Genomic DNA, 26544 nt, shown 5'->3' with positions numbered 1-26544 from the left:
GATCCGAATGGATTTGGCCCCAGAAAGTGGGAATGCTTAGGGGATTTGTGTGCTAGAAGAATTCTGAGCAGGACCAGGTTGGCTGATAGGCCACCTCTTCCATTTGGTAAAATGAGAACACTAATGACCACATGCTTAGTGCTAGAACTCAGAAGTCTGTAAATCATTCTCCTGATGGACCCACATTGGCCTCCTTTATAGATAAAGAGATCATTCCCGACACTCATTGCTACATGGTCTTAATCTATCATTCTATATTTACTTGCATGCCAATTAATCCCAAAGTGGCTAATGGATATTTAGGCATACCCATGGCATATTTTAGGTTATAATAAAATATTATGCTTTTTTATGTTTGGTAATATAATGCTATTTTCCTGCAAATATATATTTTGAGCATATCCCCCATGCTCCACCACTCTCCCCATTTCCATCTCTCACTCTCTGGTTAGTCCCACTTCCCCTCTTTTTATAGCTTCCACTTTTATGTCATATATAAATATATGATTTTATGTCTCTATAAAATCTAGGACCCACAAATGAGAGAAACATGGTATTTGTCTCTCTGAGACAGATCTAAATTCAGTTAATAGTATCTTGTTGCACCCATTTTTCAGCAAATGGCATGGATTTGCTCTTCTTTATGACTGAAAACATCAGCGTTCAAGTATCACATAGGAGTGAGTACTGTATCTGGGTCATATGGGAGGGTCTGCTTTTTTTTTGAGGAACCTCTGCACTCATTTCCATAGTGCCTAGACTAGCTTGAATTGCTATCAGCATTTTGTTTTTATTTGTTTTCTTAACGACTGCCATACTGACTGGAGTGAGATGGAATTTCAGTGTGGCCTTAATTTGCGTTCCTTGATCACCTTTGATATGGTCACTTCCTTGTGGAAGTGGAACCTTTTCTTCAATACTCTTGCCCATGCCACCTTTCTTGGGTTCCCAGTAGACACTTTCTTCACTAACATCTCTGACCCTGACCTAGAGCTGCTCCCAAGAGGCCTTGGTGCTTTCTGTTGGGGCAGAGTTCTTCCCTGGATTCTGACCTCCCCTCCCTTACCAGCACATTGTACTGAGAGACAGAGATGTTGTTGGGATGGACTGTCAGCCGGACACACTGCTTCATCTCTGAGGCAAACCTTCGGGGTTCCCTGGAACGCTCACACCGTTCCTTCCGGGTGCACCTGGGAAGGACACACAAGGATCATCAATGGCCCAGAAAGGGACTGCCATACCCAGAAGCTCTTGGGCCTGTCTGAACCTGAAGCGCTCGCTTCCCTTCCTCTTCAAGCTTCTATCATCTCAGCTTTGGAAAAGGCAGCAATTCCCCTCCCCTTCAGAGGCACCCGAGGAGTCACACAGTCTTGTCCAGTCTACTCTCTGCTCATCCACAGCCTCTGACACCCTCCACCCCCTTTTTTTGCAAACCTCACTTCTCCCCATATATGTGGACACTACATGATACATATTGTATTGCTTTTGTACACCCAGTTCTGTCTGGGGTTCCGTGCCTGTCTAATTCCTGTCCAATTCCATCTAGATCTACAGACAGACTAGTTTAGCTGTTTTGTAACTGCAATCCTCCTGCCTCAACCCCAGGCAGATATGAAATTCCTCCTTATTTCCTCCATAGCATCCTGGAGTTTCTCACAGTCTAGAACTTCTTGGTTTTTTGTTTGTTTGTTTGTTTGTTTGTTTTTTGTTTTTTGTTTTTTGGTTTTTTTTTTTTTTTTTTTTTTTTTTTTTTTTTGGTTTTTTGAGACAGGGTTTCTCTGTGTAGCTTTGCGCCTCTTCTGGAACTTGCTCTGTAGACCAGGCTAGCCTCGAACTCACAGAGATCCGCCTGGCTCTGCCTCCTGAGTGCTGGGATTAAAGGCGTGCGCCACCACCGCCCAGCTAGAACTTCTTGTTTTATGATGGTTATTGGGCTAAAAGTAACCCTCTCCTACTGAGTGGGAGCTTCTCAAGAGATGAAATATTGAGAAGAGAGGTCTTAATGTTTCTCTTATGTCCTTAAGGCTCTATCTAGACATTGCCTCTCCACTATTCCTCCTAGGCTCAGAAGAAAGCACCCAACTATCATCCATAGTTGTTGGACAAACCTGAACTCCCTGGGATGAATTCAAGGGACCCCAAGCCAGAAGGATGAGATCATAAGTAAGTCTGGGGGTCCCCACGGCATTCTCTGGCGGCTCGAGCAAATCACTGGCAACCAGAGTGTCTGCCTCTAAGTCTTGGGAGTTAATTTACCAGGCCAGCTCCTCAGCAAGGACTCCATTACCGTCAGCCATTAGGCTAATGTTATGGACTTTTCCAGAGTGTCTGAGCTGACATAGCTATTAATAGTGTTATTACGCCCATTAACAGTAGACCCAGAGAACTGGTACAGCTTCAATTATTCACTGACTCCCCAACTTTGAAGTTCCTATTTCCAAGAGCAATCAGTAGGTCTAAAAAGAGTGTCTTTGATTAAATTATGAAGTGTGTGTGTGTGGCGGGGGGGTGGGGGTGGGGGTGGGGGGCGGGGGGGGCAGGGGTGAAGCTGCTTCCAGGCCAAACAGCACCGGAAGTTACTAAATAGAACAGAGGAGCTCTATCTCTCTCCCAGGTTGGGGGAGGAGGCATAAGTGGGAACACATCTGACTTGCACTGTTTGCTGTTACCCAGATTCCTAGGGCTGCATCTCACCACAGTCCTAGAAAATACAGAATACAAGAAGCCATGTGTAATTTACAGCTTTGAGCATCAAGGCCAAATGCTTAACCTCTTGGTGTGTCAGTCTTTTCTTCTATAAAATGGGAACAAAGTGGTATCACACAGCTGGAGTTTCCTGAAGATTCCACAAGATAGTGTGTGCTAAGCAGTTAGAATTGTGCACAGCTTAGAGAGAGGTGTCAACAGTGTCAGCCAGTGTTACCCCACCACTCACCTAACTTCCTCAGTCCACGGCCCTAAACTGCAGCTGCTGTAGACCGGTTCCTTGGCACATCAAAGGGAGAAGGGCTAAAGGCCAGGAAGGGCAGGGGAGTGACAGCATGCTACCGGTGGGTGGTTATAGCGTCCTTTCCTTAACAGCTGGCAAAAGTGTGTCGAGAACTGAGCTCTGTCTCAGTGGAAAGTTAAGTTTAAGGTCAGAACCAGGGATGTTTTGACATTTCTAGCATCCTGCATAGTTCAGGAGTGTGGAGGCTGCGAGTGTCCAAAACCACAGACAATTGACCTTAAATGGGATGGGATGAGGGCAGGGAAGGACCACGACTTCTGTATCTTATGGGGTCCATCAAGATAAATAGTCTTTAGCCTTTTGAGGCTATGGTTTTCTAGTGGCTCATGCCAGAGTTAGAGAATATAAACGGGGCTCATTTCTGGTCCTAGAAGAGCCCCTGAATTGCTTCCCACCAAGGGCTCCAGTACTTGGGAAAGCAGAGCTCTCCACCAGGCAGTAGAGGCATCAGGGTCCGTCTTCATCCATTTCCTAGGTCAGGGAATGGGTGCTTATGGAGACTCACAAAAATGCATGAGTTTTTATGCATTTGTCTCTGTCATCCCCACAGTGGCCTCCGCCCCAAACACAGATACGCAGGTGACCAGCAGGCCCCAAGGGGACCCACCTCCCTCAGCCCGTGAGTTAAGGTCTTCTTTACTGAGCTGCCTTTCTTCCCTTTCTCATCCCACTTCCTGTGCACTGGGCCCATACAGCCCTAGATCAGAGGTTCTGTGAGCTCTAGGGAGAAAGGCCCCGGGCCCCTGCAAGGGGTTATTATTCAAGCCAGTGGTTCCAATGAGATTATCCTCTCTAATGAAGCAGTTACCTCCGCCCTCCCCTAAGCCTGAACTTTCACTGCTGGAGAATTCCCAGCCAAGTGGAAAATTAGAAGGGAAAGGAATGGAGAAGGAAGGGGGTTGAGGGAGAGGGTAGGGGAGAGGGGGTGATTAAGTTTAGTAGAAATTAATTCCTAAACACACACAGAGAAATATTAACTCCCAGGGCGGCTGGCCAAGCAAACAGATTTCAGCATGGAGACCAGGCTCTCTAATGGGGCGGCTCAGGTAAGCCTCCCAGCCAGAGGGATCATAGCTGGGCTGTCTCCCCCAGACCCCCTGGTGTGGGCCCACTGGGCCCAGGAATCAGAAATCTCCCATCCTCAGCACTCTCTGCTGGCATTGGCCTATGTTTGAACTGGATCATTTAGAAGCTCTATGCTTAGATCATAATGAAGAGAAGGAGAAAGAGGAGGAGAGGAGGAGGAGGAGAGGAGGAGGGGAGGAGAGGAAGAGGAGGGGAGGAGGGGAGGAGGAGAAGGAGGGGAGGAAGAGGAGGGGAGGGGAGGAGGAGGGGAGGAGGAGGGGTGGAGGAGGGGAGGAGGGATAAGGCAGGGGGCTTCCAGATGAACCCAGCTATAGCTTGGATCTTCAGTGTCTCCCATGGGTCCCTGTGTTGAACCTCGTTTCCTGGCCTAGTGATAGAACATCTAGGTGATAGAACCTACCAGAATGAAGCTAGGTCACTGGAGGAACAGCCTTGAGGAGCACATGGGGCCAGAACCCTTCTTATTTCTCTCTTTGCTTTCCAGCTGCCCCAAGGTGAAGAAACCTCTCCATCACATGTCCCCACGGTGACATACCATGTGGTCACAGGCACAAAGTAACAAGTCCAACATGAAAGAACAGGTAGGCAGTGGGCTGGAGAAGAGCAGGAGAAGGCAAAGATGCGGCCTCGCCGAGCTCTTCTATTTCTAACAGTGTGTACTGAGGGAGACGGCACCTTTCACTCAAGCCACTGGGCAACAGTGACGACAACGGATTCTGATCAGCTTCATTATCCACTTTACCCAACATCCTGGCATCTTCATGTCCATTAGTGTCATAAGGTACAGCTGGCTGGAAACACTGCTCTGTGCAATCTTGGATGCTCTTCTTTATGCAGGCATCAGTGTGGTTCTTTCTGTCTCTCTCTCTCTCTTTGTCTCTCTGTCTCTGTCTCTGTCTCTTTCTGTGTGTGTGTGTGTGTGTGTGTGTGTGTGTGTGTGTGTGTGTGTGTGTAAATTAAAGCCTTAGAAGCAGCCCAGCTCTTTGGAATGTCCCCAGAGAGCCAAGATGTTAGACTGATGAGTTAACCATAAAGCTACAAGCATTCTATATGCTTGTGTGTGCGTGTTTATGTATGTATGTGGGTGGTTGTATATATACATGCATGCACATATAAACATGAAGGCAAGGTGTCTCCCTTGATTACTAACGCTCTTATATTTTGAGACAAGGACTCTCACTGAATGGGGAACTTACTAATTCAGCTAGGTTGGCTGGCCAGTGAGCTCCAGGGATCCCCTGTCTTTACCTCCCCAGTGCTGGGATTACAGGAACATGTCGTCACACCTGGCTTTTCATGTGAGTGCCAGGGAGCTAATGTCAGGCCCTCAAGCTTGTATGGCAAGAACTATAAAAAACTAAGCCGTTTCCTCAGACCCTCTGTAATTTATATGAGAAGGTGGCATTTTTACTTGCCATCCTTTCATTATAAAGCATCTATAATATTTGTGAATGGGCATGTACACACACACACACACACACACACACACACACACACACTCACAGAGCCCCCTGGGGGCTAGGAAGGAGTCAGGGTTAAGAGAAGAAAGCAAGTTCCCTTAAGTAGGTCTGTAGCTAGTGAGCCCATGTGAAGGGGGTTGAATATACTAGTTTGAGACTTTCCTCTGGCCTAGAGACTGACAACCGTTGGTAAGGAGTCAGGCAAACAAATATGCTGGCAGAAGCAGACCCTACAATTCCCTATGACTTCGCAAGCCTTGAGCCAACCATCCTAGAAGAGACCTAGGTTAGTGTTAAGGAAGTAGGTTAAAAATTAAGAACTAAAACAAGGCTCTAGGACATTGGTTCTCAACATGTGGGTTGTGACCCCTTATGGGGGGAGGCGAATGATCCTTTCACAGAGGTTGCATATCAGATATCCTGCACATCAGATATTTACATTATGATTCATAACAGTTGCAAAATTATAGTTATGAAGTAGCAATGAAACTAATTTTATGGTTGGGGGTCACCACAACGTAAGGAACTGTATTAAAGGGTCGCAGCATTAGGAAGGTTAAGAACCACTGGTCTAGGATAGAGCAAGGAATGACTCACACCTTAGAGTCAAACTGTCTGTTAAGAGGATGACCAAGGATGTTGCTTAGGGAACAAACTACTCTGTACTTTCCCGGTAGTCTGTGGGCATGGCAGCTAAATACATGGTCGGTGGTGAAGTTGCCTTAAGGAAGGAAGGAGGGCTTCTGATAATGGATGGCCAGCACTCACTCTCTCCAGTCCTGGGGAAGGAAGGGAGAGAAGGACTCCAGGAAGGAGGCCCTGGGGTCCAACCCCAGCCCCCAGTGACAAGGTCAGTCATGACAGCTGTGTCTGAGAGGTACATCTCCTGTGTTCTAGGCCACAGCAGGGGTTTCCTGCACATCCCAGCCTCCAGCTTTCACAGCATGGCTGTGAGCTGGCTCCTCTCACCGACATTCAGACCTTAGGAAATGGGATCTGGACTGGTCTGTCCACAGATAACATCTTAGATTTTACCCTCCTTCCACCTGGGTAGCAGGCTCTGTCCTTTCTACTCCCTCCCTCTTGTGTGGCCAAGACTCTGCAGCAGTGGTTCTCACCCTTCCTAACACTGCAACCCCTTAATACAGTTCCTCACGTTGTGGGGACCCCCAACCATAACATTATTTTCATCGCTACTTCATAACTGTAATTTTGCGACTGTTCCGACTCATAATGTCAACACCTATGTTTTCTGATGGTCTTGGGCAACCTCTGTGAAAGGGGTTGTGACCCATCCATGGGTTGAAGACCCCTGCTCTACAGGAAGAACTGAACCCTTGTACCACATGCTTGGGGTGTGTGTGGTGGGGCTTCTCCCAGCAGAGGAAGCCTGCAGGACCTGGAGGCAGAGATGCTGTGGAAGTCTGCACTTATCATCACCCTGTACAGCCCTGTTTACATGATCTTCCCAGGAGTGATGCTCATGACTTCCTAAGAAGGGCAGCGCTTGGGCCAATCAGTGATCTGGGTCTGCCACTGGCAGTGGGATCCTGTTACCACCTAAACTAAGATAGGCTTCCTTGCCTGGGAATGGTGCCAAGGCAGGGGAAGCTGGGAGGGGGCTGGGGACCTGCCAAGCCCAGGGGTTGGGTGGTGGTGGGGTGGGTGGTGGTGGTGTTCCAGGCCCAGGACAGGGGACAGCTGTGATGGGGTGAAGGCAGACTGGGCTTGAAGGGGTTTCATTCCCGTTTGCCCAAATCAGAACAGGTGGGCTCCGACACAGAGGACAGCCCTGGGAATGCAGGCTGAAAACTGCAGGTTGAATAAACAGGCATCTTTGTGACTGCTGCCCTCGCCGTTAGGAAGACGGGCCTGTAGGCAGGACCGGGGGCTGCAGAACAGGGCGGGGGGTGGGGGGACACTTCTCTGCCCCACTAGGCTGGCAGGTATGCACTTTGTCACGTTCACTAGGGCAGAGGGAGGAACAGCAGAAAGGATTGAAATGACTGGGTCATCTCTTCAGCATATTTGGCTCATAGCCCTCCAGTGACCTCCCTGGTACAAAAGCTCTTTCAATGACATGGCCACCTGTTTGCAAAGGCTCTGTCATCAGGCTTCTCATTCCTCTGGTTTTTTTCCTATGGCTCTCTCCTACCCTCTTGCTCTTTTTTGTCAGTTTCTGTCTAAAACATGCACGCACGCACTCACGCATGCACGCACACATGCATGCATGCATGCACGAACACACGCACACTACCTTATTCCTCAAAAATGACCATGAAAACAGACGGAGCCACACACTCAGAGGCTCCTGTTTTGTTCTTTGCATGGACTTCATGAAGGTCAAGCTTGCGGGGGCACTCAGCAAGGGCCAGGGCCACTTAGCACAGGGTCTTGCCAGCACAGAAGCCTGACAAATGTGCTGATTCAGGGACCCCATCATTGCACCAAAGGCCTGGTCCCCAAGAAGATTCATGACAGAGACAATATAACCTGGTCATTTTACATCTCTGAGGCTAGCACTGTGTCCAGCATAGAAAGTGCAAGACTGGTCTTAGACCCTCTGAGTGTGTGTGTGTGTGTGTGTGTGTGTGTGTGTGTGTTGTAGAGACACATGCTGTAGGATATGCAGAAGACGTGGAGGCAGGAGAATCATGAGAATCTTCATCCAGGTATGAAGTTACAGTTCTGTTGGCCATGAGTTGAATGTCAATGAATTGGCGGTGTTGATTGAGGAAGACGTCTTAATACAGATGTCCAACAAACGAGGTTATGCACCAACCCATTGATGAAAAGGTTGTGACCAGAGGTTCTCAGTAACCTGACTCTCTTTTTCTCTTAGGGGCAGTGGTTTGGTATTTGCTAATTCAGCGTTCACAGATCTTTATAGAAATACCACTACAATAGGCAGTGGTGGTGCACACCTTTAATCTTAGCACTCGGGGAGCAGGGGTAGGGCAGATCTTATGAGTTTGAGGCCAGCATGGTCTACAGAGTGAGTTCCAGGACAGGCTCCAAAGCTATACAGAGAAGCCCTGTCTCAAACACCTCCCTGCTCCAGAAAAGAATACCACTACTACATATAATGCAAATCAGTGGTACTCACAGCCTCACAAGTGTACGAGACAGGCGAACTAGACCACATTGATTTCAGCAATCATTACACGCTCTCCTGTCATAGCCACATAGTAGCTCCCACTGTAACCCCTTGGGTAAGGAGAGGTCCCAGAAGCAGCAGCTCAGCGCTGGGTGGCAGACATGGCAACCCTTGTACAGCCCCTGTTCTCCGAGAACCTGTGTTTAGTAAGGGTTGACATCTGATGTGCAAACTGGAGTGAGATGTGATGCCAGGCTGAAGGAGGTGAGGAGAAACAGCACGGACATCTGCCGGTTGAGCAAAGGCAGCTTGAAGCTGTGATACCCTCAGGGACTCGGGCACACCATTCAAGGGCCATCTAGGAAATCACAAGAGTGGCCAAAGCCTAAGAGGAAGGACGCTTCGGAGCTCTCAGCCCTTGCTGTAGCCTATGAGATGGTTGACTCCCCTACCTGATGTGCCAGTGTCCTGCTCGCCAAGCATCTGACCCAAATGGTTACCTCATCAGTTCTGCTATAACCCAGTGAGGTAGGCAAACTGTGCATCCTCTTTCCAGGCCATAGAGGAGGGCTGGGGATGCTGGGGAGATTTGGCTTTTATTCTGGGTCAGACACCACAGTCACGTCCATGACTGTGTCCTTTATGGCACCCTGAGACTGGAGCTGCTGGCTTTCCTATGTGATGACCTGCTTTATGAATGACCCTGACTATCCTCTGGCTTTAGTTTGTCTTTGTTTTCTGCCATAGGAGTCAGGGAGAGCACCACACACGGGGAGACTGAAGACATATAAGAAGCAGTGAATGGTATTTTCTCTTCTCAGACCTGCTTAACCTAGCTGTGGAGCTGGGTGGTGAGGCACTCTCGCCCTTCTGGAACCTTCTTTAAGCCCCAGTGTCCTGAATGCTCACTGAGATCAGTGTCCTATGGGGCTGGAATAGCATCATGGCACAAACTAACAGGGACACAGAGACCTGCGTTTTGGTCCTGAAGGATTTCAGGAAGGGGCCAGCTTTAATGATTAACCCGAAATAACAATTGTACCATGCTGTGATAACTAAGGCATGCCCAACCAGTCAGTTAGGTAGCTTCAAAGTTCCCAAGGAAGGCATTAGGTTGAGAATTCATTCATTCCTTTTCTGGGAGGTCTCACTATGCTGGGCAAAGAAATTTATCTCCTTCTGCCTTACAAGGTAGCATCGGGGACCTCTTCTGACTTGACACAAGCTGGTCTGCCTTCCAAATGCACCTCTCCACCGTCCTTTGTGGGAGCCAATCCTGGGGCTACTGCACTATTACCAGATGACCTTGATGTCCGTTTCAGCACAGTTTCCAATCTGCCTCCGAGTCGAGTGCAGCTCAGTGGTTCTCAATTTCTTTTTGCTATAACATGCCTAACAGATTTCAGGCCTTCCCTTAAGGAACTCAAGGCCTCATTATGTCCAACACCCAGAAAAAAAGGAAGTTGGCTGTTCTATTGGAGAGGCTGTGTGAGAAATTAGGAGGGTGTTTTTAACTGTCAGAATCTAAGAGAGTGTTTCCTGCCTTTGGAAGAGGAGAGAGATAAGATCCCACCTCCAATTTCTTATAGTTCAAAACTACTGAAAATTACAACAAATGTTATTGGTCCCAAGTACTTCAGGCTGTTAATGAGAAGACTAAAATCTTATCGTATGGGGCTTGTGGATAGCTCAGAGAAGATCAGGTTTCGGGTGGCCACAGGAATCAGTGATAGCTGGAGAAGGGACAAATCCCACTGGATGGGGTCTAACTGTGATAGCTCTTCCAGGAGGAGAGAATACAGATCTTGGGATTGGAGAGATGGCTCAGTGGGCAGCTGCTCTTCTAGAGGGCTCCGGTTAATTTCCAGCACTGACATGGCAGCTAGCAGCCATCTGTAACTCTAGTTCTGAGGGATCAGAACCCTCCTCTGGCCTCTGTGGGCACCAAACATACACATAGTACACAGACATTCATGCAGGCAAAACACTGATACATGGCAGATAAAAATTAATTAGAAATTAAGAATGATCTTCAGCTCTCTCCTATTTCCTGGCTCGTTGTCTGCATTTTCAATTCATTCACCAAGTTACTATTGGTTTCCAGATGAATCTGATCGCCTTCTCCCCTCTTCTAGAGAATAAATGGAAGGGAAAAAAAAAGCAGCAGCAGTAGCAGCAGCAGCAGCAGCAGCAGCAGCAGCAGCAGCAGCAGCAGCACATGGTTATGTGCTAGCAGCTGGCCTGGCCTTTCTTCCCTCCTGACTTTAGGCCCGAGTTTATTTGTAGCCAGCTTATAGGTGTTGTGACAGCCAAGGAAGGGTCCTCATGTATGTCACACATAAAAGTAACAGGAAGTTCTATGGTTATAGCACAGGGTATATTGAATGGATGCTGAGTTACAAGATGGACATCACATATATACCTAGCATATAATTTAGTGGTCTGGTTGAATTTTGAGAAAAAAAAAAAATCCGCTGTCATTGAGGGCAGGGCTGAAGGGAGGGGGAATCTTCTAAAAAGTCAGCAAATTAAAGTCAGCTAAGTCCAAGGGTCTGCCTCCCTGTGACTCTCCAGGGTGTCATTGCCATACATGTCTTAGGGGAACTGGACAAGTTAAAGTGAACCCAGAAAGAATGACGGAGTGATAAAGCTTGCAAAAGGTGCAGGGAAGGAAGGGCGAGGAAGAGAAAAGTGCAGAAGGAGAGAGAGGAAGGACAGAGAGGAGGGTGAGAGCCACTGGCAGGAGGCGGGAGGGGGCAGCCGATGGTACTCACGTGTTGTGGAGCACACACCAGCCACAATGGGGGTCACCTGAGCCAAGACACTCGCCGCAGCTCCGATACTGCCCACAGGACTCCACAGGAACTCTGGTGAGCTAGAACAGCACAATGAAGACGAAGAAGCAGTCAAGAGCCGGCAGAGCACCTGTGGTTGGTTCACAGCTAAAATTGCCGTCCTAAAATCATCATATCACCCGAGACAGCGGAGGAGCGTGGAGGTGCTTAGGGCTCCGGCAACAAAGAAACTTTGGGGAGCCATATTGGAGTCGGTGGCTGCATAGTATCCTGAGGATATAACCACTTACTAGGTTCTAAGATGTGTCTGGAAATACAGAACACATTGAGTTCATATAAAATATCATAAAAGAGACTTACACACCACACACTTAAATTTTCCTATTACCCTCACCCCCAAATATTTCTGCAAATACCCAATCCGTTACATATTTGTTTCCTATCAAAGTAATAAACGAAATGCTCATTCTTTCTCCATCTTGTTTTGCTTCCCCTCACTCCCTTCCCTTAGGTTAGCACTTTTATTTTTCCAGAGAGCACTTAAGCCCCTGCCCAGCACCCTTCCCTCTTCTTCCTCCTGGCTGTTTAACAAGGTGACTGATCTACCCTGTGGCTGCCTCCTGCCTCCTCCTGCTTCATACTGTTGACCAACTTGTTCCAAAAACTGATTTCACTGCAGTTCTTTCAAAGATCAGCCTTGCTATTTCCCCCTACCCACACCCGTTCCATGATTTGAGGCTTCCTCTCCAGCCCAGAGACTTTACATTCGCTTCCAACAGCAGCTTGTTAACATAAAATGTTCCACATGACATTTTCACTTAGCCCAAATGCCTCCATTTCCTGCACGCTCTTAAATATCGTTTGAATTTTCTTTGTTCTCTAAGGCAGCCTTGATGTCGCCTTACATGATGCTCAAGTACCTGCTACATAGTAGGTATTTAAAGATGACACTCATGATCAAATGGAATTTTAATTTTCTTTTTATAGCCTTGGTCTTTATTTCCTATTTTGCCAGTTTCTTCTTTATAAAAAGGTTTTTTTTAATATTTTTTTTTTCATTTGGGATATTTTATATATCATTTTTTTTTTTTCTCAATGGAGGGCTTCTTGTCTAGTCTTTTAGTTAGCCAGGACAACTAGCTATGGTCATGATCAGAACTGGCATGGTAAACTGTGCACACTGACCCGGCTGAACCGTCTCTGCTCATGAGTGAGCGCAGGGGCTGTGTTTCCCCTGCTGTTCCATAAAGCATCTGTGCTGTACACTTATGTCCACTTGGCAGGGGCTACATGTAACTCCTGCACAGGGAAACTGGCACCAGAGCCTGCTCAATTAGTCTCCACACTCCTTTGGAATTAATTAATAATTAATTCCAAGTCCCACTATGGGCTCCTTTGACTTCATTTCCTCCTTTCCTTCATCTGTCTTTCTGTAGCAGCCTCCTCTCATTCTCACAAATTTGCCCTTGGCCTTCATGGCTTGTTTCAATGTCTTTGCTTTGTATTTGGAATTTTCTGTGTTTTTCACACTTTTTTTTATGTGTATGTCTGTATGCGCATGCACACATATACGTGCATTTGTTGTGCACACATGCGGAGGCCAGAGAATAACTTTCAGGGATTGTGAATTCTAAGGATAGAACTCAGGTTATCAAGCTTGGTGACAAACATTGGTACCCACTGAGCCATCTCTCTGGCCCCTAGAATTTCGTCTTAAGTTCTACCATTGCCCAGGTGACTCCCCGTAGGACCTCAATGTCTTTATAATTAAGTTTGATGACCAGTTTCTTTTTTAAAATCAATTAGCCTGCTGGCTCTATAGGCAGCTAGGAATTTAGCTTAATCTTGGTGCCACTTTAATTTTTCTTCCCCTCCTTAAGCAAATACCTTCTAGTCATGTAAACACATACATAATAGTGCTCAACCCGGAGGACCCTGACTCCTAGGAATTCAGGAGTAGGAATGAGATTCACAAGCTATTTTCAATATTTCCAAAAGCCTAATGGAAATTGGATTGTTGCTATTTTATGTGTTTATGCATACTCATGTGTGTCCCATATTAAAGTAGGAAATATATTATGACTTAATAAATGCAGTTTGTTTAGTAGACAGAATCTTTCAAAATATGACTCCCCGAGGGGAAAAAATAATAAAAAGGACTATAGATGGTGAAAGTGGGGAACCGTAAGTACATAATCATGTTTTCATGGGTTCCAGCTGCCTGTCTGGCACTCCATATTTTGCATGGGCTTAAAGGAAAAATATCATGGCTTGTTCAATCAAAAGCATTTTCTTGGTCTAAACTTAATTAACATTCTCCCCAGTTTCTCCTATCAACATGTTCAATAATCTGCCTTGCATGGAATATGCTCTGGAATTCCAGGGTGAACCCTGGGCTCTAGGGTATACCCTACAATTCTGGAGTATACCCTAAGATGCTGGGGTGTGTCCTGGGGTTCTGGGATGTTAGCTCTGTTTCTGGTGTATACCTGGGGCTACAGGGTATGTCCCCGGGCTTCAGGGCCTGCCTCAGGGTTCTGAAGTATGCCCTGGGATTCCAGGGTATTCCTGTTCTCTGGAGTTCTGGGGGTATGCCACTTTTGAGTAAAGAACCATCCCCTGGTTGAGTTGGATACCTGAAAAACCTTTGCATTCTAAAAATAACTTGCAACTGGTGTTTAATAATGTCAGTAGGCCATAATTATAAAATCCTTCTTCTCTTGATTTTAAACAGCTGTCATCCCCCCCCCCCCTTTAATTGGAAAAGATGTCAGAGCCTACAGAGGGAGGTTCAAAGCACCTTTGGCCATCAATAGCAATGAGACCCTGTTGTCTCTGAGACTTGTTTTTCCTGTCCTTAAACTTGAGATTAAACCCCATGTTTCTATTCCTGAAGCATATGACCAGGAAACTGATTCATATGGGGTCCAGGGTCCAGCCCTCCACAGGGATGGTTAAGATTATCACAGGCTTTTCTGTGAGCATTGCATTCCCTGTCACTCATTGCACTGACCCATCTCCCGAGTCACAGAGCCATGCTCTGAGCCTTCCCTAGCTCTGGGGAGCTACACTGGGAGTTAATAGATCTGGAAGATCCTTAGTCCCTTCATCCATCCTGTCATTTCCTCTTTAAAGATGACATCAGCTCCTAAGCCATTCACCATTTCACTCTTCAGATGGGGCTCTGAAGTTCCCCGAGCTTTCCGGATAGATTTAGACCCTTTCCTAGCTTCCGAGTCAGCTCTACATCCTTCTTTGATTTCAGCTACACATCTATATGTGACAGGACAAAAGCCCCCAACAGTCTGAGAGCTAGATCTTAGCTACTATTTTGCTCCTGGTTCTCCAGATGAACTTGAACAGTTCCCTCCAGGTCTCTTTTCAATCATCTATAAAATAAGCAACTATAGGGCTCATTCTAGATTCCTTTTGAAGCTGACATTCCAGCTCCTTCTAAGTGTCCAGACAAAACCTCACCCAAGTCATTCCGTCCTTCTTGTTTGGCTTTCATGGATATGTGTAAGCATGATACTAGAGACTTTCAAGAGAACACACCCTGAAGACATTATCTGGGAATCTGGAACTTTCTCTTTGAAAGACCAACAACAGAGATTTTTGCCTTCCTTACAGCTCATTCCCACTAGGGATCATGTCATTTTTTACTATTTGCTTGTGATGTTGATCTAAATGTTCCTCAGTCTCTTAAAGCACGGATGCTAAAATTAACAGGTCACAAGGGAATTCCAATAGACCAAAGAAAACAGTTGTCATTGTTTGAGGGTTTGATGTCATCTCTCTCCCTTTTGCAGAACCAGGGACCAGGGACTCTCAGAAGTCCCACTCTCAGGCCACCTGCTCTCCAGCATTGCCCAGTACTGCCTCTGTGGCTTCATCTTCTCTAGCCACAACATTGCTTTCCTGTGGACAATTCTAGAGTGCGCCAGAAGTTTTCCTGACACTTTAGAATCACTTTGGCAAACTGGAATTAGTACAGTCATTTATCTCGGTTGCAAAATATATACCCTAAAGTCCTGGGCTCTGATTCACACCTTGCTAGTATGTTCCAAAGGTGGCCAGATGGTTTCTCAGCCACTTGCCCCCATGATTCCTCTCTCCACCCCAGTATCTGGATTCTCTACCTGCACTGGACACCAAACAAAGCTGCCTCTCCATCCCCCACCTCAGTTCCTCTCCTGACCCTGGAACACAAACCACTCCAGATGCAGAGCCACACGATTAATTAAAAGCACCCCACGCTGATGAAAGTCTTAAGCTACAGTGCCAGGCATGCTAATTAACCAAGTGAGGGAATTCAGACCACAGGAAGAGGTGAAAAAAGAGAAGCGTATGTGTGTCAGGGGGCTGACTTCTGTGGGGAGAACAATCGGACGACAGTGTGACCTGAGCCATCATTGTGATAGATGGTAGCTGAGACCACAAAAGATTGAGGTCCCTTCCCTGGCCACTGGACTCCAGGAGGGGTTGTTGATTGATGTGGCTACAGTGGAGCCCTCAGTGCTTCCAGGGAGGGAGCCCACCCCTTCTCAGGACCACCCCCACACTAGAGCAGGGGAAGAACGTGGCTCCTGGAACAAGAGGGAGGTGTGATCTGTAGAGCTGTCTTGGCACACTGCTCTACCTTTGTGCTACTACCACAGTTTCTGGGTTTTTATTTTTTATTTTTGTTTGTTTTTTGAGACAGGGTTTCTCTGTGTGTAACCCTGGCTGTCCTGGAACTCACTCAGTGGACCAGACTGGACTTGAACTCACAAATACCCACCTGCCCCTGCCTCCCAGGTGCTGGGATTAAAGCATGTGCCACCACTGCTGGGCACTGCTCTAGAAACTTTTGTCTAGAAACTTTCCAGGCAGCGAGCAGTTCCTCAAGAACACGGAGCTGTGCCATGTAACGCGGTGACTTGACTGCTGGGCACACAGTCAAAAGAAGTGAAACCAGGCCTCCGAGACACATGTGCACGTTCAGATTCCTAGCAGGATTATCCACAATCGTTAAAATGGAAGGTACCCAGTGTCCATCAACAGAAGAACGGATGGACAAAATGTGGTGTGGACTTAGGCTGAAATGGTATTCAACCTTCAAAGAAAAGGAAGGCGGAGTGATGCCACATGCCTATGACCCCCGAACTCTGGAAGCTGAGGCAGGAGAGGTAAAAGTTCAAGCCCAGCATGGTCTAAACTAAGCTTGAGGCCAGCCTGGGCTACAAAGAGAGACCTTATCTCAAGAAGCTAAAAAGGAAGGGAGGGAAGGAGAGAGGGAAAAGGGAAGAAATTCTAGATCAGCTTTAAGGACAATATGTTAAATCAAATGGGTAAGACATAAAAAGGACAATTGATTGTCATAGTAATTAGAATGGTGACTGACAGGCACTGAGCATAAGGAGGGAGGAATGAGTTACTATTGAACGAGTACAGAGTTTCAGTTTAGAGAGATGAAATGTTCCAGAAATGGCTACACCATTTACGTAGCTCTAATGTCCATGGACACCCAGAAACAGTTAAAACAGCAAATTTCATGGTATATCTGTTGTGCAGTCATTATTAAAATGTTGTAGAAATGGTCTTCTGAGTGGGCTTCGGCAAAGGGCTCATCTTCAGTAGGCCAGAGCTGGCCTGAGAACACCTGCTCAGCTCCCACTGTCAGGGGCAAGCAGGCTAATGCATTCATGCTCATGAGATATTCCGAGATACCTTAGTAAATAGACATGCATTTTTCAGCTCCTCAGTTTAATCTCCCTTAGACAAAGGTTTGGAGATAAGCCTCCCATCATGCACTATCATTTGTTTCCTGATTTGAAAAGATAATGTCACAGCCTATCTATCCAGAACTTTCCTTTCCTCCACACCCTCCAAGAGGCTCTGAATCCAAATGGTTCACATGCTGGTGAATAGTCCCTGACTGTAAAGATTTGTTCCTTTTATTTTTGAATTTATGTTTATAACACATAAATTCATATATTTACATATGAATTTATGTGCACCACGTGTAAGCAGGTGTTCTCTGAAGCCAGAAGAGGGCACTGAGGACCCCAGAACTAGAGTTCAGCAGTTGTGAGCTACCTAAGGAGGGTTTGGGAACCTGAACCTGTGTTTTCTGCAGAACGGTATATGTTCTTAACCTCTGAGGCATCTTTGCTGCCCAACCCTGACTTCAGATAATTACCCTTCTTCCCATGGCCTGTGGGCTCTTGCCTACCTTCCCTTCCCCATACTTTCCCTCCTCAGACTGCTTTCCTGGGAACCACACTGACTATCTTTGTTCTTTTCCAGCTAAGCTTAGCTTCCTTAAATAATATAGTATACTTTGGCTTGGTCTTGGACTATATTACTGTGTGTGTGCGCATGTCTAGGTGTATATGTCATATTTGTGTGTCTGGATGCGCATGTGAGCTAGAGGGCAAACTTGACTGCCATTTCTCAGGTGCCTCAGCTTTTTTCTTTGACTGAGTCTCACAGGCCTGGAGCTCACCAAGAAGTCTAAGCTGGCTAGTATCCAACCCCAGGGGTCCACTGCGCCTCCATGTTCTAGCACTTGACTCAAATTCTGATGTTTGCAAGCCAAGCCCTTTTGTTGACTAAGCTATGCCCCATCTCTACCTTTATCAATAGAATCATCATCCTCATCATCATCATTACTGTCATCCTCCTTACCTCACTGGTCTCATGACCAAAGACCACCAATTTTTAAATCAGTAGCCTAGGCTAGGAAGGGGGTGAGTGATAGAATAGAGCAAAGGACCCATCTCAGCTTTCAACACTGGCCCTGGTCTTCCATTCCTAGAGGTTTTCAGAAGCTGAGCATCCTCTAGTGGCTGGAGGAATCAGGGTGGTCTCATGAGGTCCGGCTCCCTGCTGACCAGCCCCTGACTATTTTCCCTGTACTTTGCAAGATACTTTTCTCTGGCAGGCGGGGCCCTACTCTGCCTGTTGCAGTTCTTGTTCCAAAGGGTGCCTGCTACTCTGCAGATTTCACGCAGAAACACTCCTTCTGGACTGCTCACAGTCACTGTGTGCATCTCTCATTTGTTTAAGCATTTGACATCCTGGTCGAAATGTGAGTTATTACTCCATCTCTACTCTTATAATTGGATGCTAATGCCACAGTGGCTACACTGAGCCTGATGGCTGGAGTTAATTTAAATGTCCAAAAGGCTTCCTAAGTACCCAATTTCCTTCAAAATTGTCAAAAAAGAGAGAAGAAAGAAAGAAAGAAAAGAAAAAAGAAAAAAAGAAGCAAGAAGACCCATTAAGAAACTCGAAGAGGTTCCCAGGGAGCTGTCAAACTGCACAGATGTGGCACTCAGTGCCATCCTTCATGCTGTCCTCCTGTCTCCTGTTCCCAAGCAAGGGAAGTGTAGCTGAAGAAAGCTGGTCCCCTTCTAGGAGCAAATTAACTCAGTAATGCATATGTATCTCTGTGGCATGGTCTCAGGAGCTTCCACAGTCTCTCCTCAGGCATTTTGTTCCTTTGGTGGCCTCTGGCTACATTTCTAGGTTTGCTTCTTCTGACTTGAGGCCATGCAAGGAATTCATGGAGTCTCAGGAAGCCCCTCATGGCCAGGACTATCACCTATGGTTGAATCCATCCAGATATGTGGAATCCTTAAACTCACTTCTCTTCTCAGCGGTGGTGGTAGTAGGGGTCTTTCTAACCCAGCTGCTTGAGAGAGGTAGCTGTCATGATACTAGTCCAGGCAGTTATGGACTATACATTGCATCAGTTCATCTAAGTCAGTCTTTTAGGATCACCCTATCACCCTTGCTGTTGCCTCATTGAGAACAAGGAGACAGAATATACCTTTTTCTACCCTTGACACTGGGCATGGCTTCAAGACTTGATTTGACCAATGAGATGGTAGGGAGCACAGGGCCAGTACATGCTTGAGATTTGCTCATGGGTTTGACTTTGTCTTTCTGTGCCTATGGCATCTCTACAAGAAGAGTTTCCAAGGTCTCTACTTCCTCTTGGGCTTCAAAGAACCTGTGTGGAGCAAGAACTGAGCCCCACCCACAGCCAGATGTCAAGCCAGCTTGAAGCAGAACTACTCAGTGAGACATCGGACATGGCCTTGCTCTATAAAGCTGTATGAGAATAAATGTCTACCATGTGCTACTGAGTTCTGTGTTAGCCTAGTAATAATATATACTGTTGTGGCAATAGATGGCTGAGACATAGGTGCAGGGAGATAATTATAGAAGGGCACAAAAAAAGTCTTGTGAGAGATAGTAGGGAAGGAGTTAGATGAAGGAAAGATAGGTTTTGATGTGCTAGCTTCTTTCTGTCCTGGGCATCAGTGCCACAGTGAGGTTGGTGGTATTGGGTGCATGTTCAGAGACTTTTTGCAGCTCTAGTATGACTCAGTGGATCCTCTCATGTCCTTCCAGGCCTGCCATGCTCTCTTAAGTCTATGCCTATAGATGGGTAGATCTTAAGAGAGTCCATCCTAGTGAAAAGTACCAAAAAACACTCTGGAATGAGAACCTAGCTCTCCAGATGTTCTTGGCTCATTGGACTGACTTCCTTGGGAACTAGTTTCCTTAGAGCTTTTTGAGTTCTCCCGATTATGCCTGGACCATGGAGCCAATGCATCGGGAAGTATTCTTGATTATGCCAATATTGTCAACATTGTGTCCTCCTGCCTGTAGGTAGGAGTTCTGGGGTCAAGGTCATTGATACTTGAAGTAGCAAAATAACTCCAGAGCATGAGGCTTGGGAGGCTGAGGGCTGAACTTCAGTCTATTCTGGATGCATTGGTGACCTTGGACAAAGCCCTCCCCCTGCCCCATCAGGGTTCAGAGGATTCATTTTCAGATAGGTGGATAAGTCATGCTGTCTCTGAGTATTGGTCACAAAATACTAATACAAATGGTTCAGGAAGCATTCTGCAATGAACAGTAGCAGATGTTGTGGAAGGCTGCAATTTGCTGCTATTAATAAGTATAAATGCCTAATAGGAAGCCAGTTTGCTCTGGGATCTTGGATAGCCAAGGAGTGAGTGCAGGCGCCGGAATCAGCAACATATGCTGTTCCTCATTAGCTAGTGGTGGTAGCTGGGAAGCAGGGCGAGGAGCGCTATGCTTCTGCAGAGCCTCAAGAAATCTCTATATCCCCTCACTTCAGCCAATCCCTGTACCTCATCCCATTCTTGAGCTTCCCGCCGTGAACTGTGCCTCAGGAGCACACCATCATCCTCAGCCAGACCCCTCCCAAGAAAAGAGCTGAACCCTTTCCTGCAGCACAGTTGGAAAAGCCAGGGCCCACAGAGACTGAGCATCTTTCCCAAGGTCACTTGGCCAGGTGGTGGTAAAGGTGGGAATGGAAATGAGGCCAGAGCTGCAGGCTTCCAGGAGGTCTTCCAGGCATGGCTGGCTCATCCCACATATGACCCAGGGGACTGAGGAACCTGCCACTCCACACCTACACCTAGGACTTGGCTTGAAAAGTTCACAGCCCTACAGGATGCTTACTGTAAGGCCAGGATAGGTTAGTTGAGTTCAGGGGTGAGGTGAATACCCTTGTGAGCAAAGAAGCTAGCACTCCATGGGAGCCCCATAAAGAGACCAGCAGTTGCTTTCTATACATTTCTTCCTCCTCTAGGGATACTCTCTGGCTCTGGCAAGAATAATCAGAGAAGGAAATGAAGGTTGAAATAGCTTTGTCTCATTGACAAGTGAGAAGCTGGAGTTGGGGGGAAAACACGGAACTGGGTTTGAGTACTGTGTCTGCTCCTTCTTGTGTGCCGTGTGCAACTCCTTCACATTGCTGGGCTTCCTCTCCCCTACTCATGCTGGAGGGCTGAGGTTACTCGGGATGGCACAGAGGAGTGTGTGAGTGAAATGCCAATAATAAATGCTCATCTATTGTTCCAGCATCTTACTCAGCTAGAAGTCATCTCTCTCCCCGCCTCCCCCACACCTTGTATTCAGCTCATGCACAGTGGATGAGAATAGGCATATGAGCGAATGCCTGCCTTCGTGACTGCATGCATGCATGGATGCAAGAATGGATGCAGACAGAAATGCATGCCTGCATACAAACAGAAAGGCATAGATGCGTGAATGGATGAAAGCTTGAATTAGTGAAACTGGTCCCTGTCAAGCTCCTATACATTAAAAAAAAAATTCTCATTTGGCAAAATATTGACTCTACCTTAAATCAGCCATTTTTGGATTATTGTCTCAAATTCAGGTTATTGCCTCAAGTTCACCTTATCAGTAGGAGGTCAAAGTCTCTGTCCTCTACAGTGTCATGCTCATATCACACAGTCGTCTCTGGAGACGTAATCTCCAGGGCTGTGGTGTTTCAAGCTGGACACTTTCCTCGGCCAGCATGCCCCAGTGGAGAAGACTGGCAATCACACTTTCATCCTACGCAGACAGCAGCAGCCTTGCCTATATCCGGGGGAAACAGAACCAAGGAAAAGAAGGAGCATCCTGTCATCCTCCGAGTTAAAACACTGAAAGGGATCTTGGGGATAATCTGTCTTCTGCCCCCCTCTTCTGTGGTTTCAGGGGTTATCTGAGGCCACGCAGCTCCCAATGCTATTCTTTTGCCACCCAATACAACCAATATGGCTAAGGTGCTATTTCTTGACCTAGTCTTCAGATCAAGGCTGAAGGAAGAGACAAACTCAGAAGACCAGAACCTGACTGGGGCACTGGGGGATAACGGCTCCCCCACCCTCTGTGTAGCAGGTGAAGAAGTAGCGTTTGTACTGGGGATCAAAGTGTTGCTCCTGCTCCAGCCATCTTTCACCAGCAATACTAACAAAGGCAATGGACTCATGTGAGCTGGGGCTGGGGACCTGCTGGCTGAGTTTTCTAAGCTCAGCCTGCTCAATGGGGGCCTTTGTTCCTGCAGCCAAGAAAGAGAGGGAGGAAGAGAGGTTGGCACAGGGACACCTAACTCCAGGCCCCACAGGCAGCTGAGACAAGCTGGTCTAGAGGCATATGCTGCCACGTCCTCTCCTGGCTGGCTGGCTCTGGCTCTTTGTGGAAGCAGCAGGGTTGGTGGATGGTCCCTCCTCCACTCAGTGCCCTCCCATTTTCCCTGACTTTCTCAGTCAAGGGCATCACCGGCCAGTGTCCCCAGCTTTGCTCTGGCTATGGAAACTTCCCACAGTCCATTCATGTGAGCATGTATGCAGCAACCAAGGGAGTATGCTCAGATGTGGTATCTGATCACAGCAGTGTTCTCCCCATATACGTGCTCATTCTGGGCCACAAAAAAATACCTCACTTTTCCTTGCAGATCTCCCTAACTAGATAGGCACATCATTTGAGCAGGAGGCAAATGTCTTCTTTCTAGAAGAAATTTGATCCTGGGAAAGCCACTGTGCCCCAAAGCATGGAAAGTGATACCTCTTACGGAGAAAGCCTTAAGGGTCCCCCTCTCTCAGGAAGCCAGGTGCTGCTGGCTTTAGGAGATGACGTGCGTGCCACGAGGTCTCCTACACTCTTTTCGTCTCGACTCACCCCTTGCCTCAAGGTACCGCTTAACCCACCAGCACCCACCCAGGCTCTGCTTGCAGGATGGGCCCAGGCTGCTGCTGGGGAAATCAGGGAAAGAGTCTTTGTCATTGGTGCCCGCACAGGCATAACACATTCCCTACATGAGAAGAAGAGGCTGTGAGGGCACCTTATACACGAAAGGGCAATAGTTACAGTACAGCATGCTAAGAGGACTGGGTTCAGATGTGGGGACACAGCCTTTCTGAGGAGTGATTTGGCGGCGATGGCTGAAACCTAAAACGAATGACCAGCAAGGCTCCCTTTGCAGTCTTTCCAGCAGAAATCCCAGTGACTTGAGCATATGACTGACTATTTGCTGTGCAAATGATTATTTACAAAAAACCTGAAAGTCCATCCACAGGGTGGACTATGATGAAATACCCAGGCTCTGGGACAATACTGGTCTGCTATCTACTGACATGGACCAATAACCATGATTCATCTTTGAGTTTAAAAAGCGTGATTCTGAAAAAGGCATTTTACTCAAATTTTGTTTTTGACAGGGTCTTGATATGTGTCTCAGATGAGATTCTTCTTTTAATTAAACTTTATTGTAAAGAACTTGCAGTGAAATTAGGCAGATTTAAAAATCTATACATCTCGGTGAACTGCTATACAGCTAGAATAGCCATTGTGAACCAGTGGAGGCTCACACTGGCGTCTACACTTTCACTGTCAAATATAATTTTTGCATTTACCCTCCCCCTCTACACACACGCATAGTGAAATCCTGGGCAGAGTTGATACTAGGAAAACACTAGCTTCATATCCTCTTTCATGATTCGTGTCTATGACAGGCATCCTGCCCTCCTCTTATTCTCCTTTCTACAAGTTATACTGCATCCACATGTACATCTATTACCTCTGTACATACATATATTACAGCCTATGATCTGCACAGGAGGGAGAGCATGCAGGCTTTGTGCGACCTCACCTAATATACCTTCTACCCTCATCTGTTTTCCTGAAAATTCCATGATGTCATTTTTCTTTAGAGCAGAATAGTATTCCAATTTATTCAGATGCCAGGTTTTCATTATCCACTCACCAGGCTGAATTCTCACTAACACTCCTTCTGGCATCTCCTGAGTCCTGGAACTACAGGTGTGCACCGCCATGTCCAGATCAGTTTTTAGTTTTCAGAGAACTGCGCAGCACACATCATATGCACAGGCAGACTTTTGCATAAAGAATAATTCTGGAGAGATTGTGAAGTTGCTAGCAGGAGTTAACATTGGGAAATCTGAATTTTCACAGATAAGCTAGAAGTACAGGTTGGCCCAAAGTGTACCTTAGGATCAAAGCTTTAGTTGTTTTCTGTTTTTCACATTCATATAATTTCAAACATTCTAGAAATATGGGGATGATTCATGTCTGATTCGTCATTGCTGATCCTTCTTGGTCCATTTTGTGACTGGCACAATGAACCACTGTCTGTCAAAGCATTTTCTTTTAGCAAAGTTATCCAGCTCATTGAATGGACAGTCACTGTTTGACAGTGATACCACACAGTGAGGTCACCTGCTCACCCAGAAGCGCTGGAGTACAAACACCATGTCATCCCCATCCAGCATGGAGAAGTCTCCATTTCCCCCACGGAAGACCAGAGGCAAGGACTAGAGTTCCTCCCTTTTTGGTTCCCACAGGTGTAGACTCAGTCATGCTGTGTTGGAGTAGATTCATTTCCCCTTTAGGCAGTCAGTCATGGGGGGCTAGACTAGCACTGGGGAGACCTAAGACCTGCATGCTCATTCTAAACTCTCCCCTAACTTGCAGTAAGATCTCAGGCAGAACTCCTCACTTTAAAGTGGACTCCATTGTTCTTCCTAGTAGAACAAACCCTCAAACCCACTAACTTAACACTGGAAAAGGCCCCAGGTTCCTTGCTCCAGGATCTCCCCCATCTTGAAAACTGGATCTGTCTTCATCATAGGATGCTCAGTTCTCTTCTAGTTCTTATGACTTTGACAAAGTCAGAGATTGTCAATCTGGCATGTGCTTTGAATTCTATGATGGCAAAAGACCACAGCTTGTGATGATAAACTATAAAGCTACCAACCTGTACTTGGCAATTTCTCTCTCAGTAACACAAAGCAGAGTGAGTAAAGGAGTCACTATGTCCGTGAGGAGATATGGCCAGACAAGCCTGATGGGATGGAAACCTCAAAGGCTTTTGAACCCGTCCTGCATTCAGGTCCTGGCCTCGGTCTCTTCGTCTGTCTAACGAGGGTAATGAAAACCTCTCCTCTCCTAGGTGCCAGGTAAATTCTGGTTTAGCTGACTGCCTGTCTCTAAGTGGGACCAGAAAGATAGTCAGGTCCAACAGTGTGGTGAGAATGGTCATGTTTCCCAAGGATGTAGAGATGAGCAGAGCTTCACACCTCTGTGTGCCAAGTGTTAGCCCCACCACACTGAGTTTGGGGCAACGGGGATGCTTGATAGTTTTAATTAGGAGGTTCACTTTCCAGGGTTGAGTGGAGGAGATGGGAGGCAGCACACCTGTTTCATGTCTTGTCTGGATGATGAGTCTGATCAGCATCACATTAGAGCTTGGAATAGTTCTTGAAATTGACAAATGACTACCAGTACTATATGTAATGTAGACAGGGGACCCAGCTAGGTCAGAAGTAATTGCTGGTCCAGGGTGTGAGTGAAGGAGGGGGCCCCTTTTTCTGCCTAATGGGATATTTTCAGTGGACAAATGTGGGTGGCCTGAGGAAAGGTTTGGAGTTTCAGCCCTACTCACCACAGTGAAGTTTAATAGGTAGAGAAGCTGGGAGGGAGAGGTATCTAGAAGTGTAGAGTCCACTGGAGGAGAGGGTGTGGTTGCCAATGACTTGGTGTTGGGCAGGAGTCATAAGGTCTGGAAATCAGGGCATGCAGCTGATGGTACCTGGCTTTTACAATCTAAGCTCTTCACTCAACCACTTCGTAGCTCAGCCAGGCATTTGTCATCCTCCAATTCTCTGAGACATTGTGCAGATTTAATCATACAATGCACACAGGGACTCAAAACCACTCCTTGCAGCATCCACCCCAAATCATTAGTGGCTGTCTTCACAGTCGGGACAAGCAGGGTGTTTGCTTCTACCAGACCGGATGACATCCCTCCAAATGAAAAGGTCAACTTTAAAGTTCAACTTCAAGGGTGGCTAGAGGTACCCTGTAGCGGCTAACCACTTCTGCCCTCGGTGGCCTATGATTACATGCCAGGGAAAGAACAGGATTTGAAAATGCTGTGATGGGGCTTCACAGTCTCATTCCAGAACCAGCTACCAAGTCCCCAGTAACACTCTAGGCTCTCAGCTGTGCAGAAATTCTCCACTTTAATATAGGGGCTCAGTGATGCAGCCAGAACCCAAGTTCTCCAGCCAGCATCCTTTATGGTCCACCCATTAACTTTTCATGTACATGCAGGAGCACGTGGGTGTATCAACATTGGGTATCTTCCTTAATTTCTCCACCTTATATTTTGAGACAGTCTCTCACTGAACCTGATGCTCACCAGTTGTAGACTAGCTGGTAAGCTCGACCCAGGGGCTCTCTGATCCTACCCCCTAATTCTGG

The 26544-nt window shown here is 46.9% G+C and overlaps 1 protein-coding gene across 1 annotated transcript in view; it reads right to left on the bottom strand.

Annotated features, from left to right (window-relative positions):
• The window catches only part of Plxna4 (plexin A4), a 466318-nt gene that overhangs the window by 100871 nt on the left and 338903 nt on the right, over positions 1-26544 (bottom strand). The window contains exons 5-6 of the mRNA XM_028866158.2: positions 11428-11528; positions 1067-1190 (exon numbers count right to left, since the gene is read on the bottom strand). Of these exons, the coding sequence (XP_028721991.1) occupies positions 1067-1190; positions 11428-11528 (225 nt within the window). The remainder of the gene's footprint in view (positions 1-1066; positions 1191-11427; positions 11529-26544) is intronic.

This window comes from Peromyscus leucopus, chromosome 3 (assembly GCF_004664715.2).
Source record: "Peromyscus leucopus breed LL Stock chromosome 3, UCI_PerLeu_2.1, whole genome shotgun sequence".
NCBI lineage: Eukaryota > Metazoa > Chordata > Mammalia > Rodentia > Cricetidae > Peromyscus > Peromyscus leucopus.
The sequence above is the reverse complement of the archived record's forward strand: the minus strand, read 5'-3'. Positions and strand labels throughout refer to the sequence as shown.